The sequence below is a fragment of the Microcebus murinus genome, chromosome 14, assembly GCF_040939455.1.
Source record: "Microcebus murinus isolate Inina chromosome 14, M.murinus_Inina_mat1.0, whole genome shotgun sequence".
In the NCBI taxonomy this organism is placed as follows: Eukaryota; Metazoa; Chordata; class Mammalia; order Primates; family Cheirogaleidae; genus Microcebus; species Microcebus murinus.
Window position 1 is genome coordinate 9,019,467 of NC_134117.1, and position 17,129 is coordinate 9,036,595.

General features: G+C 44.8%; 1 protein-coding gene across 16 annotated transcripts in view; it reads left to right on the forward strand.

Annotated features, from left to right (window-relative positions):
- Positions 1 to 17,129, forward strand: part of FGFR2 (fibroblast growth factor receptor 2) — a 103,174-nt gene that overhangs the window by 35,879 nt on the left and 50,166 nt on the right. For all 16 annotated transcript variants that reach the window (XM_012763636.2, XM_012763639.2, XM_012763638.2 and 13 more), the window contains 2 exons: positions 3,000 to 3,169; positions 14,104 to 14,227. In XM_012763636.2, the coding sequence (XP_012619090.2) occupies positions 3,000 to 3,169; positions 14,104 to 14,227 (294 nt within the window). The remainder of the gene's footprint in view (positions 1 to 2,999; positions 3,170 to 14,103; positions 14,228 to 17,129) is intronic.

Consider the following 17,129-nt stretch of genomic DNA (forward strand, 5'->3'; position numbering starts at 1 on the left):
AAAAGTGGCAGGAAAGACAGAGGACATGAGGCTGCTGATGAAGGAAACAGTAGGGCTCTTCTTAGAGTGTTATTATTTTTCTAGATCTTCCAGTTTCTTCAAGCTTCACATAAAGCTAGTTTATTTCAGGATGAGCCATTGTAAAATAACAAAACAGTCCCTCCCCTCCAGTACCAAGTTCGTTAAAGATAATCATGAGCTGGACATGGCAAAGGGAGACTGTCCTGCCTGTGTTAGCGCTGGGCAGAGTTGGAGCTGCTCAGACGGGCGGGGTCCTGGGGGAGGGTTGGTGATGAGTTGTGTGGGTGCCCCGCCCACCTGGATCTCTGACGCATTGATGAGAAGCGTTGTGCTCATACCCTGCTGCGTGATTGTGTATCTGTTTTGCAAGAGCAGATTTTATATGTGCAGTTTTGCTGATTGGAACCTCATCCTAGGAAAGTGGCTTCCTGCCAGAAATTCCAGCGAAATTCTTTCACCCTAGTCCTTAAATCATTGCTAAGGCACCAAGACAGAGGCGGCGGTGGCCAGTGTGCTGCTGCTGCAGGTCAGGGCTGTACAGGCACACGTGGTCTGGGGCATCCCCGTGTCGTTGCAGCCTTACTGATGGCTAAGTGGAAAAGAAGAACATTCCTGGTTCCTTAAGCTAAATCCTACTTCATGACATTTTAGGGAACATAAAAATCATGCCCAATGGTATATAAGCACATATCTGTTGATTTCTTTTATGTGAAAAAGAAAAGACATTCCCAAAGACCAGCTCAGTGTAATTGAGGCTATCTGAAAAAGTTACTGCATTAATATTTAGCTAATTCATATGAATAGGCTATTGTGTTTACTTAAACAAATGACATGAGTGCAGACACCTGACAGCATGAGGTATGCTTTTCATTTAGGTCAGATTTGTAAAAGTCTTTGTGTAGCCACAAAGCTCATTATTTGTTTTGTGCTCTCAATGGTTTCTTTTCAGTGGCTGTGGCTGTGGATGGATTTTTCTAAGTAGAAGCTTTTAAAATGAAAGATTATTGAAATTGTTTCAGTATGTGCCAGGCCCTGGAAGTCTTGTGATGAATAGGAATCAAGTACCCCCTGGTGAGCCCCCAAAAGAATAGGTGTGCTTATGGGCATGCGACACCCAAGCCACCTGCTCATTGCAAATGCAGCTGGGGACGCAAAGGAAAGACCACAGCACCTTGTCCTCTGGCCCTCCCTGCCTACTTTCTCTCTCTGGCATACATGACCCCCAAGTTTTCTGTCTCTTTGCACCGTTTTGGCATTACATAGTTGCCACCTAAATCCCTTGACGCTTAGATATGCACAGGGATAAGGAGGATACTGTATGCACTTGTTAGGAAATCTCAGCTCCACCTTTTATAGCAGGTTTCCAGAGAAAACACAAGGCAGATTGGGGTAGGGGCTTTGGATGCAGTGATTCCCATGCCTAATTGTACCAGGGTTTGGCTGCTAAGGGAAGGGGATGGTTACCCCCGCCAGGGGCGTGCTGTGTCACCCATAGAATAGAGCAGACTTCTGAATGTGTGTCAGAGACAAAGTCCCTGCCTAGGACCATTTTGCCTCTGGTTTGTGGTATGTGAGCTGTCGCTCAGTCTAACCCTTATCAGAAATAAGTACAGTTATGTATCGGCAAAGCCCTGTTGATGGATGCTTTCGGGGAATGCAGGGAGTTGGATTTACCAGTTTGCAAAGACAGAAGCATGCACGTGGGAAATTAACTTATATACAAGACTCCATTGGAAGTTCTGGACAGTAGTGAAGGAGGGAGTGTGCCTTTGGCCCAAGTGGGCTCCCCCAGACTCTAGACTCCAACATCAGAGTGATTGAAGGTCTGGATTCCGGATCCCAACCCCTGGAAAAGCTGGCTCTTCCTAACCGTGGGGAGTGGGGTTGAAGACAGTGGGCTCTGGCATGAGACAGATTTGGTTCACATCCTGGCTGTGCTGCTTCCGAGCTTCGTGCCTTTTGGCAGGTTAATTAACTTCTCTGTGCCTCGGTTTACCTACTTGTAAACGGGGATTATGGTAGTGCCTTTCTCACCGGGTGGCTGTGAGGATTCATGTGTTAGGCATGTTAGGAGCTGATCAAGCAGTGCTTAGCACAGCAGAAGCAGTCAGGTGGTCGTGGTCATCACCAGTACCAGCAGGGGTGAAATTCACAGTGAGATTCAGACTGATGCTGTGGCTCTTATTTAGATAAAATGCACTTGGCGATTTAAAACCTCACCTCTTTTCTTGAGTTAAAAAAAATCCCCTTGTATTTATGACTTCAAGGGCCATTTACAGGATACAACTTTACATGACATTTAATTGCTGGCCTCCTATCAAGTTATCCACTTAGGGATGGTGGTAGGATAATGGTATTCATTAAGCTCCACTGAAGAGAAAAAAGAAGGGTTTTTTTAATTAAAAAAATGAAAATAATATTGATTTTTTTTGATTTGTCATATAAAATGCTGGGGAATTCATGATACTTCCCTGGATTATTTTGTCATAATAGAATAATTTATACCATTGAGTGTTTGTTAAAACTCACATGAATAAGTTGGTGAGACTTTTGGGGGACAACTTCTAGTTACGAGTGTGTATATGTGTTTAATAGGTGTGGCAATCTAAAATGATGTACTTTGGGAGGACTCGGCTGTTGTTATTATATGTGTGGCTAATTTGTGTATAAAAGCAGCATTTTAAAGCACGATTCGGCATGAAATTATTTTCTGGCACCAAGAACAAGAGAGAGAACGGGCCTCAAACGCTTTTTCCTGTTAATAGACATAAACCAATAAGTAGTCCCTCTCTGGGACCTTCGGCTAGGCCAGCTGGACTAAACTTCTGAAACTATTTTCCAAATGTAAATATTACCCGAAGATGTAAAAACTATCAGATCTTTTATATACGAAGTGAAATGATCTTACCTGGTTGTAGTTTACACATGGAGATGAAGCTATTCATCTATCCACATTTTAATGCTGTTTTCCAAAACAGGAGCCCCATACTGGACAAACACAGAAAAGATGGAAAAACGGCTACATGCTGTTCCTGCGGCCAACACTGTCAAGTTTCGCTGCCCAGCTGGGGGGAATCCAACACCGACCATGAGGTGGCTGAAAAACGGAAAGGAATTTAAGCAGGAGCATCGCATCGGAGGCTACAAGGTAGAACTAAGCTTTCAAAATATTCTATTTCTTAAATTCCTGTTTATTTTTTAAAGTGCTTGAAAGTCAGCAGGAACTAGAAGGAATTTTTTTTAAAAAAATCAGTAATTATCATAATCGATCATGTCAATGTTTGATGTTTAAGAAAAGATTACCTTGGACTTGCTTGTAATTTTAAAGTGCAGTCTCCATTTGCATTGTTCTTTATGGGAGGAAAGTTTAATAACAGAAAGGTCGAAAGTTGAGAGTCTGTTTTCTATATGCTTTATAGTTTGTAAAACTAAAACTGGGGCGGAATTTGAGAAGCCTTAGTCCCGTTGCCGTGTTGGAGCAGGATTGCATGAATAGTGAATGGAGTTGGATTAGAGACTGGAGCACGAAATATTACTCATTAAGACAGAGCGGGTGGAAATGACAGAGGCCGTCCCTTGTCTTCCTTTTTCAAGGATTCTGAAGAGCCTGTCACACAGTGCCATGAAATTTAGCCTCATCACTCCCTGGGGAGTTTGAGACTGACAGCCGTCTCCCTACAGAGTGGGCATGCTCCTTCTAGCCTTTGCTCACCCATCCTGCAAACGTTGGTTGAGCACCTTCCATGCCAGGCGCCATCCCAGGCTCGAGCAGCTCCTAGTCCAGCAGGGGAGGCAGCAGGAGAGCTGGCCATGGGGGCAGTGATAGGGATACAGTCACAAGATTGTGTGCTGTCCCGCGGATGTGCAAGCAAAGGCGATGTTGGCTCTTTGGGAGAATAAGGATAAAGGGAAGGATTCTGGTCTGAGTTGGAAGGAAGTCTGTCTCAGAAAGAGAGAGATGGAATCTCCCAAGTTTGTTACTATGGAAGTGGAGAACTTTAAGACTTTAACATATGAGGAAGACTTAGGGAAACCTTATTATGAAATTCATTGTTGCATTTGGAACATAAGTGGGCATATTAGCTACCTCTTGCTGCATAACAAATCACTCTGAGATGTGGTGGCTTTAAACAACATTTACGGTCTCACCATTTACTGGGTCAGGAATCCAGGTGTGGCTTAGCTGAGTCTTTCTTCTCCATCCAGGTCTCTCCTGGGACTGTGATCAAGGGTCAGTTCAGGCTGGGGTCTCATCTGAAGGACGCAGTGGGAGCCACCCACGTGGTTGCTGTTGGGATTCCTATCCTCGCAGGCTGTAGGACCAAAGGCCTCCGTTCTTCACGAGCTGTTAGTTGGAGGCCACCCATAGTTCCTTAGCACATGAGCCTCTCCCTAGGGTGGCTGATGGTGGCAGCTGCCACCAGGGTGAGCAAACAAGAGGAGCCAGAGAGAGAGAGAGAGAGAGAGAGAGTAGAGCAACACAGAAGTCACAGGCTTTTGTAACACAGTCATGAAAGGGACATCACTACTTTTGCATGTTTCTATCATTAAGCAAGTCACTAGGGAGGAGATTGCCCCAGGACATGAATGCTAGGGGACGTGGGGATCACTGGGCTCCATCTGGGGAAGCTGCACAGTGGGTAGAATGGAAGACACTTCAGCTTGGACCCCAGGTCCTTAAAAGCCAGGTGGGAGGGGATTTCTTGGTGGCAGCAGAGGGATGTCTGGAAGGACCGTGTCTGGTGTCAGTTCCAGCCTCACTTTAGATGTCAGGAAGCCCCACTCCATCCCTGCCTTTGGTAAATGAGCTTCCCCTCTACCCAAAAGTGCCCTAACGCCCTTTGCTGAAACACCATACAGAGTTATTCATCTTTAAAGGAGTATTTGCTTCTGCAAGGTGTTTGCCTTTTTGTTTTAACATTGAGGAAATAACATCTGGAGGTCAAAAGCCAGAGGAAAATGGGGAAAGCCTGTGAGTAAATTTCTAAGGGCAGGTAGGGGGCGGTTGATGTGTGAAACAGCCGTGAGGCCGATTTGCTGGCAGGTGGGCACCTTTGAAGCTTGGGAGTGGAAATGCTTTAGTTGGCGTCCACGACTCATACTTGTTGGTGGAACCAGGAGGCAGGGGAGGGATTTGCCCTTTTGTTCTTGGTTCGGTCCTTAGACCAGATACAATGAGATTGGAAGGTTGGCTCTTTTTAAAAAAGACAATTTTTCTTTGTTAATAACGAATAGACAAAGCTTTCACTGGGGATGCTGATTAGAAAGGAAGAGTTGTGCCACTAAAATCATGATTGCTGGAACCACCGCATGCTCTCTGAAAACTCACATAATTGATGCACTTCCAAAGATTTATCTAAATACAATCTAAGTGTGAGCATAGTGGTCAAAATCCTGGTGGTTAACTAATTTCTTCAATTAAGACAGCCTTGCAAATAGGTACAAAGAGAAATGCTGAGCCCCAGAGACTCCTGGTCTCAAAATAAATGGAACTGGCATCATTATTCTGGGTAAGGAGCTTTTTGCAAATCTGAATTTGTGATTATAAATATGCTGGAAGACTAAGTGTGCCTAATGAGAAAATGCTGCTTGATTTTTAACAGGTGCAGTTCAGTTTTAATTATTTATGCCAACATCCTGCTAGATGAAGGGCTCCTATATTCTAAAAGCAAAATGAGGACCCCGCCCAACACAATGCCTTTAATGGCCTATCCCCGTGGAGCACAGACGACTGAAATGATTTTGTTGTGTCATATTTGAGTCGTTTCTGGAGTGAAAGAGAATTAGAGTTTGAGTATATGGGAACAAAAATTTTAAATATGCTTTGCTTTATGAAAAAAAGGCAAAAGGGGGAGAGTATGACACCTTGGGTATGGTGTGCTGGCTGTGACTGGGGTGAGTTTCTTATCCTCCCAGACTTTCTCTGCTGGACAAAGAGGCTGTGGCCCAGGGGCGGGGTGGCCTGGGAGGTCAGCTCGCCACACGCAGAGGTGGTTAACCTGGATTGAGTAAGGGGCTTTCACAACAGTATTGGCACTGGGCATTCGTTTGGGGCATACTGGAAACTCTTAGAAATTCCGTAGTTACATAAAGCATAATCCTTGCTAATGAAGTGTTAAGCTAACCCCAGGTACCCAGGTCCTGAAGTCACTGGAGGTCAAAGAGGCCCATACCCACCTGCCGGCTTCCCCACGTGGCTCCGAGCACCCTGGCTGGCCCTGGGCTGCTTCCGTCCCACAGGGCAGAGTTCGGGGAGCATGGGCCTGGGGTTGGGCTTTCTCTTTGATATTTTCTTCATTACTTATGCACACTTTTAAAGAAATGTGCCTCCGAACATTTCACCCGAAGGACCTATAAATTGTACAATTTCTGCACTTTTCATTCTGTACAATTTCTGTACTTTTCATTCTTTAGCACTTCCCAAAAAGGAAAGAGACCTGATTGAAAATGTGAAGGGCCTGACATCTAAACAATCCACTCCTCCGATTCATGTCCACCTGCCACTTTATTTAAAGAAGAAGCAGGCTGGGTGCGGTGGCTCACGCCTGTAATCCTAGCACTCTGGGAGGCTGAGGCGGGCGGATCGCTCATGGTCAGGAGTTCGAAACCAGCCTGAGCAAGAGCCAGACCCCGTCTCTACTAAAAATAGAAAGAAAATTAATTGGCCAACTAAAATATATAGAAAAAATCAGTCGGGCATGGTGGCGCATGCCTGTAGTCCCAGCTACTCAGGAGGCTGAGGCAGGAGGATTGCTTGAGCCCAGGAGATTGAGGTTGCTGTGAGCTAGGCTGACGCCATGGCACTCTAGCCTGGGCAACAGAGTTGAGACTCTGTCTCAAAAAAAAAAAAAAAAGCAAAGTGTCAAGTTTTCCAAGATACATTTTTTTTTTTTTCAGAAAGCAAAGACCCCAAAGCTTCTGCAAACAAACATTTATTTTTCTTTGTCCTTCATAAATCTCATTCCATAAACCACAACTGTGCTTTGGTGGTCTGTCCTTCTGGTTCTTTCTACCTGTTCATGGGTTGGGCACCTTGGCCCTCATCCCCTGAGTTACAGCTTATTTTGAAACGGTATGCATCTGTGGTCAATAAAGGGAGAAGGGAAAACCAAAAGAAGCAAAACAAAATCAGAGAGAATTATGAAATGGGACAGGAAGCTCATTTTAATTAAAATGGCCAATAGAACAATGTAGGGTCCTGCAGTTCAGTCTTGTTTATTAAAGAATTCATGCTGAGCCCTCTTAGGTGATTAAGAGTCAAATTATTATTCTTTTTAAGTATGTGGGCAAAGGCTGGTTGGATGTTATTAATGTGTAATTAATTTAATATAATCGTAAAGCTTGACTTGAGTCATGACTATATCTCCCCAATTGTCCTTATTCCTGGGCTTTTGCATCGGTTTTGACCATGGGTGAGCATTTAAGGCTCTGTGTGGCTCAGATCCCCTACCTTAAAACGAGAAGATTGGGAAAATAATCCCGAACATCTGATCCCTGCTAGCTCTAAGAACTATGATTTAAGAGCATAACCATAATTCAGCATCAGCCATTTTTCATCTTAAACAACAGCACACATTTTTTTTTCTACAAAGAGGTTACCTTTATGGCTAGATATTTCATAGGACTCTGAACAGTTATTGCTATTTAATGCAGAAAAGCAAGAAGACCACTGAGATAATTAATAGACCACCTAAATTCCCAGCTCATTCTTAGGTAATGACTTAAGCAGGGGCGATTCTTAAAAACTATCTTTCACACCACTTTGAAGTGTACCAAGAACATAGACCAAAAGCAATCTCAGGATAACGGACTCTTCAACATGGCTGTGGAATCAGCACAAAAGCTCCCAGCACCATGTGTCCTAGGGCTCGATATTCCCACGAAGCCCCTTGGCAGAGAGCAAAGCGTTACGGAGGATGGGCCGCTCATTTCCAAGTCTGTTTCAGATAAGACAACTTAAAAAATGTTTTGTTATCATCACTGCTAAACTGGTTTACATTTTCTAGGTTAGTTACTTAGATGTCATTTTAAAGACTTTCTGATGTAAATCCTATGCTTAACCTGCAAGTGTGTTTAGGGGACAGTCATGACTAACGTACTTACCGGCATATTTATACTTTCTTGAGATTTTTCTCAGCCAAGATGTTTTAGTCTTAATCTCCCAGATCAATCAGTCTGTGATGAGGAAACAGGCATGGGTTGATATCAGCCAACATTTATTGACTGCTCCCCTGTGTGGGGACTGTCCAAGTGCCCCTTAAGTGGCGGGTCACTCAGCCTGTTATTTTGTCCTTTTACCGAGGGAGGCTCCTGTGCCCCAGAGGTGGCGGAGCTGCTGTTTAGACCCAGGTGGTTTTGCACCAAGGTTCATGCTCTTCCTAAACTGTTGTCTTCAAACCTGGTTGCCTGTTTTGTAAGAACACTGTTGCTGATAGATGAGAAACACAGTGACGATCATGGCTTCTCCTGAAAGCTCGTGAAGGTCTTCTGGCACAGGTATGCTGGTGACAGCACGGTGGGGGTACGATGCTCTTCTCGCAACTTCCGGGACCTCTGTGGGCTAAGAGTGTTTTTTAAATAGTGGTAAAATATACACATACAAATTTACTGGTTAGATCATTTTTAAGTTTAGTAGACATCAGTTATATTCACAGTGTTGTATGACCATCACCAATATCTGTCTAAAACTTTTGCATCACCCCAAACAAAAACTCTGTACCCATTAAACAGGTATTCCCCATTTCCCCTCCTGCCCCTCAGCACTTGGTCACCTCAAATCTACTTTTTGTCGCCATGAATTTGCCTATTCTAGCTACCTCTTGTAAGTGGAATCATAGTATATTTGTCCTTTTGTGTCTGGCTTGTTTCACGTAACATAATGTGTTCCAGGTTTTCCTTGTCACAGCGTGAATCAAAACTGCATTGCCTTTTATGGCTGAATTATATTCCACTGTATGGATATATCGTATTTTGTTTATCCATTCATCTGGTGATGGACGCTGGGTTGTTCCTACCTTTTGGCTATTGTGAATAACGTTGCAGCTGGTGTATGAGCGTCTGTTCGAGTCCCTGCTTTCAGTTCCTTTGGGTCTATTCCTAGGAGTGGAATTGCTGGGTCATAGGGCATTTTTCTGTTTAGCTTTTTGAGGAAGATCCTGAGATTTTTGAAGTGCTAAGGCAACAGGCATCTAAGAAAACGGCCTTGCATTTTGTAGTTCACTTCCCACCTCCTCTGGAGATCCAGTGGCTGTTTACTGAGTGGAGGGAAGAGTTTCTTTCACTTGTCCAGAGGATCAGATCGCCCCACCCTTTTCCCTGGACACCTCCTGAAAAGCAAACTTCTTCTATCAAGGTTGAGGTTTAAGCATTAACAGGTGTTTGCCTCCACAGTCCTTGACACATGTAAGCTCAATTTGCACAAACACGTTTGGGAGGGATGGTTTGTAGCCCTCCAGGCACCTGCTGAAACTGGGGGGGGGGCGGGGGGGGATGGGGGCGAGTAAGACGTGCATCTTAATGACAACTGGTCTGTGGAATTGCAGCTATGGGGTGCCTTCCTGAAGGCCAGGGTTATAAGGGATTGCTGCATTCCTGGGTAAATTGGACCCCGATACTGGTAGACGAAAATCTTGGCAGTATTTCTCATCACAGGGACACGGCATTTGACCTGGCACAGAGTAGAACTTCCCACCAGCTTCTGTGTGTTTATCCTGCTTGCTATCGAACACCTGGGTATTTGGAAAAGTCTGGATTTTTTTTTTTTTTTTTTTTTTTTGCAGCGTGGAAGCCAAACATCCAGGTGACAGCCTGAGTCTTTGACCTTTCACCTAGGTGTTTTGGTATCACGCAAACCAAATCTGCATTCCCAGTCATTGCTTGGAGGTAGCTAGGAATTTAACAGGCACCTTGAGAGATTTAGTTACAGAGAAATTTTGAAAAATACCTGTTGGGGCCACCTTTTGTCTCTCCATCGACAGGGTATGCAATGTGTGTGGAATCCAGTTTTTTTGTACCACACTCGAGAGTTTAGGCCATCAGCTTCGATCTGCCTTGTTTCTGTATTGAAATGTTATTTTTAAAAGTCTGCGGTGACGAGAGTTTTGAAGCCCATGCTCTCCTAGTCTGTTACTTGGCAGATGAAAAATAATGATGAATTCCACAAAGATTTGGCCAAGGGCAGGAATGAAAGTAAAGAACTGTGCTTGTGTGGGTGGGCACGGGATTTCTTTGCTCCCTGGCCTCTGTGCTTGGTTTGCCGGAGGGACAGAGGCTGCGGCTCAGTGGCAGAGCGGCACCTACCGAGAGGGTGTCGGAGGAGCTGTATTATTTTACTTCTTGTCATGTGTGCGAGCGATTTCTGCTCAAGTTTGAGAGGTGAAAATGAGAAGAAAGTAAACAACATTCATAATCCCACTACTTAATTGTATAACGTGCATTGCTAACAATTTGACATTCTTTCTGATTTTAGTGATGTTCATACAAGTCACATTTATTCCTTCAGGCCTGCAGGCTTCTACAGGATTGTGCGTGTGTCTGTATTTTTTTTTTTTTATATAAAATGGAATCATGAATACACTTATTTGCATTCAATCTGTTTTTCATTTATCGATAATTATATATTGATATCTTACCAGGTCTGAACATAAGAGTGCCTCATTCTTTTTATGGCTGTATACTATTCCGTTGGAATGAACTGTACATTAATTCACATAGGATAAACTATGTTTATAACTCTCTTCTTTGATGGATTCCAGTTTTTTGCTGTTACAAACAGTGCTTGAAGCAACAGTTTTGTTCATGTGCCTAGAAGTAATTATGCTATTTTCTGTGGGCTGGATTTCTAGAAGTAGATTTAACTGGGTCCAGAAAAATCTGCATTGCTAATTTTAATAGGTACGACCAAATTATTTTACAAAAAGGTTTTTCTCAATTTATGTTCCCATTCTCAATTTGGTCTCTATTTTCCTACACATTTACCAAGTACTGAATAACATTGATCTATCTAATTTTTGTTAATCAGCTGGTGAATAGCAGTGTCTCATTATTGTTTTAATTTGCATTTCCCTGGTCGTAAATGAGGGTAGGCATCTTTTCATATGTTTATTGGGTATTACCTTCCCCGTTGTGTGAAAGCAAAGATGGGGTGTGTGCATTTAGCCTAACTGGCAAGAGAATTGTAGCACTGGAAATCTGAGGAATTTAGAAAGACTCCTTGAAGGGCATATCTTACATTTTTGTTGGAAAGATAGTTTCTTTAGGTTTATACTAAATATTGCTGTAGAAACAGAGTGATTGAAAACAACTCAAACTTTGTGCTTTTGTTTGCCATCTTTTTAAAGTTCCTGTTGCATAGCCTCAGTTTGCTATTAAGCAGCGGCTGATTAATGGTAGGATATCCCCTACAAAGGTGTCCAGCGTTTCAAATGTTGGTGGCTTCCAAGGGCATCCATTTGGAAAATGCCACAGCTCATAAAATTTGGGATTGGTGGTATGTCAAGGAATCAAATACTGGAGCGATGGTGTAAGAAAATTAATATTAACAGCACTGCAGGTGGCAATATTGATTGAGTACCAAGGTTTCTGGAAGGGCAGAAACATCCTGTTTGGTAAATGTGCTTCTCATTGTAAAAGCATTTGATAAATGTTAACTTATTAAATATTTGTGGTACATCTCCAGGAAGTAAATATTCAGGGACCACGTGCCCTTGTAGAGGGATCTTGCTTGGAATGCCATGGCCCCAGTGAGAGACTCAGCTGACCATATGCCCTGGGGTTAAAAAAAAAAGGAGGGAGCAGCATGCTGAGCTGCATATGCCAAGATTTAATGTCTGGGCCAGGGAGCCAGTGTCCCTCCCTGTGCAATTCAGGTTCAACTCCATTTGGAATTCACCATGTGCCAAATCTGGATCCAGGCTGCAAGAAAGACATTGACAGTTTGGATGGGGTCCAGAGACAGGCACTGGCCGTGATTAAGGGCTTATGGGCATGACATTTGAGCGGGGGCTCAAAGAACTGAATATTTACAGCAGGGCTAAATGCTGGATTACGTGGCTTGGTGACGTCAGGGCCTGTGGCTATATCCTAAGTTACCCGCCATGTGACTGGCTCCTCAGAGTCAAGCAGAGGACCATTTCTGATACCCCTAAGAGCTTGGGGTGGGGGGAGAGGGTCTCCTTGTGGGCCCATCTGCCTCCAGTCCAGTCAAGGGGCTCATCCCTGCCTCTTCCGTGCTCTTAGCAGGGCCGCTGCAGAGTAGCACCAGGGCCAGGATTTAGATCTAGGATTCCCGTCACGCTGGAAAACTTAGCAGCCACATCTCCTCCTCCTTCGGAACACCCATCCTGCATGGCAGGTGCTCATCTCTCCTAAGGGGAGACCTCGCCTCTCGTTTTGGTTCTCCTACAAGTCTGCGGCCCAGCCAAGAGCAGGAAGTGGGTCTCCTCTGACGCAGAGTGCAGACTCTCCACTGTCCGCCAGCTGCCTTCAGACTCATGTCACCTGTGGCAGCGAGGCTCAGCTCCCCATCACCAGCTGCACCACGTTGGATGCTGATGCAACCGTGACAGCAGCAGCTGAGCAAAGTGACTGCCCAGGACTGTCCTAACCTAGCGCTGCTTGTGTCCTGTTAGGAAGGAAAGAGTGCAGCCTCCACCCCAGTGGCCCTGCATGAGACTGTTAGCAGTGAGCAGCGATCTTGCTTTGAACGCAGCGGCGATCACTCCGCTCTGCAGCGATGGCTTGTGCAGGGCTGAGCGGCCAGCGTGGAAGCAGTGGGGCTGCCGCTGCTCCTGTCATGTCGTACCCCTGTGGGCAGGCCGGTCGCTGGCGCTGCTTTGCACAGTGGACAGCACTCTGCCCTCCCCTTTTTACAATGCAGCAGCTGCAAGATGGTTTTCTTCATTCTCTAGTTTAGTTCCTTGAATCACTCACGTGCTTGCGAAGGCTCTGCCTGTATTATCGGTTTTTCCGTGACTAAGGCCCCAAACGCTTGAGATGCCCAGGGCACCGTGGAGAAGGTCAGTTGAAATTCCCGAAATGATAGTTAAGGTTAGTAGGTCCTGGCTTTTTGGGTTTTCATTTCATTTCTCCAGAGTGCCTTGTCCAAAATACCTGTAAAGGGTGATTTGGATAAAAATGTCAAAGCCTTGTACCGGGAAGATACCGAATGTTGCATTTTGTCCTGGTAAGGAAAACTCATGCTTGTTTGAAAATTTGAGTCTATGGAAATATTTTAAAAGCACATCAGTCTGTGCATCGACAGAACCATGGGCAGGAATCGCACTAATTTACTTTCACATGTGCTGCTTATCTTTGAAGTCTTAAGCAGTGCGTGAAGAGATGGATATACAACTTAAGTTTCATGAGGATTCATTGCCCCCATATTTGGAATTCTGGGTATGTCTCTTGGGAACACGTAACGTCTCTCCAGCCACCAGCACCAGAAGCGGGAGAGGCAGGCCTGAGTTCCCAGCTGAAACTCCTTGAGACTTCCAGACACCGCCGGGGGGCCCTGGGGAAAGAGATGAGGAGCTTTCAAACCAGAAGCCTCCAGGAACGAAACTAGTGCCTCCCACACGCGCTCCTTGGGAGAATTAAATGAGCTAAGGCAGGAAGAAGGGCTCAGAGCAGGGCCTGGCATACAAAAGTGCTCACTAGTGTTGGCTCTAGACGCTTCCTTGGTGCTTTAGGGGCTGAGGGTTCCCAGTGGATGGCAAGCCGGTTGCTCAGCTGCCCAGGGGCACTGGTGCTGTGCAGGCTGGAGTTCAGGCTCCCTGGCCCCTCCTGGAGGGTCTCTCAAATCTACGGCAGGGACAGACCTACCCTGCACCCCCCCCCCCAGTCCTCCTGCCCATCTGCATGTGCCAGTATTCACTTCACAGGCATTCACCATCATGGTGATGACAGTTTCCATTTGTCACCATGCTGAGTACTTAGTATTAGGAATGTTTAGAAGTCGGGTGATTCTTCTCTTCTCTGCCTTCCCTGCCTGCTCCCACTTCTCTTTAAATCAAGAAAAAGCGGAGTACTTTGTATCCTGTGCCGAGATCGTTAAATCACCCACCTTTACCTCGGTCTTTCCAGGTACGCAACCAGCACTGGAGCCTCATCATGGAAAGTGTGGTCCCGTCTGACAAAGGCAATTACACCTGCGTGGTGGAGAATGGCTACGGGTCCATCAATCACACCTACCACCTCGATGTCGTGGGTGAGTTTGCTTCTCCTGGCGGCGGCAGCTGCATACCGGCCTGTCCTGGCTCGACTCATTTGGAATCATGAAAGCGAGTCTTGTTTTTCCCAGGAGTTTAAGGAGAATTGGTGTATTCTTACTCTTTTTTCACACACCGCTGTCATTGGAGAAGGATTCTCTGCCATTTGACAGTGCTCTGTTGTCCGATTAGCCAGGCCGTGGAGCCTCGCGGGGTCATCCTGTGTAAGATGCATGTGGTATGAGATGACTCTGAAGAATGTCAGCGTGCACAGGAAAAGGGTACACGTGCATGGTAGGAGGGCTCTGTTTTTAAAAGAGAGGCAACATTGCTCCAGGAGGGACAAGTGTAGGATGCTGGCTGAAGACTAAAGGGACAGGTATGAGGAGTGAGCCTGCAGCTGGCTGGAAAAAGGGCCCTTCACTTCCCTGAGAAGAAAGTCATTAGTAGACAGTGCCAGCTCACTGTCTGTTCCCAGGAGCCATTTCCCCCTGTGCAAAGGGCACCATATATGTGAGCTTAGAAGTACCTTTTAGTTAGAGTGCACAGGTAACTAGGCCATTTTAATTAAACATGTTAAGGCCAAATTTCTTCCCAGGTTTTGCCTGTTACGATGAAGTTTTTGTTGTAACTGATGAAGAAAGGGTGTTTTCTGCCTTGTTGGAGGATCGCTAATGTGTGGACCTACACCTGGGACATGTCATTGTTGCAGGGATGGTGGGTCATGACCTCATCCACGTAGGAGTCACCTTCTCTCTGTGTTGTCACATACTGTGGTTCTCTACCTGCCACCACGAGCTTTTTGGGTTTGCCCTTGTCCACATGCAGGTTGCTGACTTCTGCCGAAGTCTCAACCCCAAGTTCACCCTGATTCATTTTGCCTTCATGTGACTGTTGGTGACGCCACAAACACACGCCCAAACCCTGTGCCTCTGTCAACAACGTTGGTCCTACGTCACTGCCTGTGTGTGTGCCCTGCCACTGTCTCACGTGTGGGGTTTCTTCTCCTTCAATGAAATGTACTCTTTGAAGAGAGAGACCCCATAGATATTTGAATTGTCCAAAGGGCCCCATTAAAAGAAATTTCTGAATGCTTGATTAACCAAATTGCATAGATTTGTGCAATTTAAATTTTAGGTTAACAAAATTAAACTGAAAACCATTTTGATTTTCTATCAAATTAAATCTACAAGACACCCCTGCCTTAGACAGAATGATACAGTCTTTACGTCCATTTGCATATAAGCATTCAGTGAAAAAAAGTATTTATTTGAACAGTTTAGTCTTGTTATTCGAAAGGCTTAATGTGAAATTGGATAGGTCTTTGGATGAAGTTGATCCTGTGGATATTCATAAGAGTGAGTCTTAGAATGTCTTTTCTTGTAAAGATACTTGTGGTATGTTTCTTAGTGAGAATTACTATGTTTAGCTATTTTACAAGACAAACACAAAGAGAAGCAACACAGTTATGAGACCAACCAAAATGGCTAACATTTGTCTTGGCATTGATGCACCATAAATCCGTCGGTCAAAGAGCACAGGACTTGGAATTTACCTTGGGCCTCATGGATACTGAAATTGACACGAAAGTGTTTCTATTTTGGTGCAGAAAGTTAGATTTGGAGCTAAACGTTCTAAATACCTAATTTTGAAATTAAGTAATTTATTATGGGAAAAAATAATTGTGCTGTAACAGTCTTCTGGGATTGTGGCTTTATATAGGTCTACAAATCTACAAATCGTTCATTAAGATTGGCTGGGGCCATGCCAGGAATCTGGGAGCCATGTCAGGGCCACTCCAGGTTGAGTTGTTATGTAAAACATGCAAAAGCCCCTCACCCCACCTCCCCTTTTGAGCTTTCTGGCAGCTCATCCCTGTGAAGCCCTGAAATCTCTCTTAGAGTTTAGGGCTGGGATTTGAATTGGGCTGCTGAATAATGGAATTGTGCTGTCTAATGTTAATCCCCTGGCAATCGGTCTTGTTGAAAAGAGCGTATGATTCAGTGGTGTAACGTGGAGGGAGCGTGGAGTGTATGGAGTAATGCAGAGAGAGGCCTGATTATGTCACAAATTTGGGAGATCGCCCAGCTACACGCGGGCCAATAATGACACAATGCTGGTTGGGAATATCCATTAAAGCTCAACTCCAATAATTTTCCAAGCCTTGAACCTTCTTTATAAATAGAAGCCAAAAGTCAGTGGAGTATAAGACATTTTCAGCAAAGATGGAGGTGTGAAATACTCTCATCTCTGCTCAAAACCCTAGTAATTGCTTTGAGAAGCACTAATAAAATAAGAATTGAGTCAGCTAAAGAGTCTCATGTAGACTTACAGGGTTGGCAGGCGTTCTGAACATCTCGGCAAATGGAAACAAAAAGGATTCATGCTTAAGCAGTGAGTTTCTGGTGGCCCCACTGGCTCGAATTTAAACATCGCTGTGTGATCACAGCTTTTCGGCTACCTCTCTGTTTCCCAGAAAACCAGAAACTCTTTCCCAGCGAAAGTGACGTCCTGTTCCTGTTCCCATTCTTCGAGGTTTTACCTTTGTTGCTATGGCGCGTAGATTTGTGGTTCTGATATTACGAAGCATCAACATGGGTGAGATCTTTTTATTGTAAATTCTTCCTTGGAAAAGGCATTCCCTCAGGCGCTTTAATGTAAAAGCCGTGTAATTTAAGTGACATTCTTGTGTTCTGGAATTAAACAGCGGGCCATTGTTGTGTGTGAGGGAAATGCTTTCATTTATGGGAGCCCTTTTAGGAGCCTTGCTTGATCCTCATTAAAATTGACACCATTACTTTTCAGCTATTTACTGCAAGGGAAAATTAGTGTGACACCCTGCATTTCGGTAATTGTGGCAATAACAAAATGGGGTCCCCTAAAGTAGCTGGCTGCAGGGGG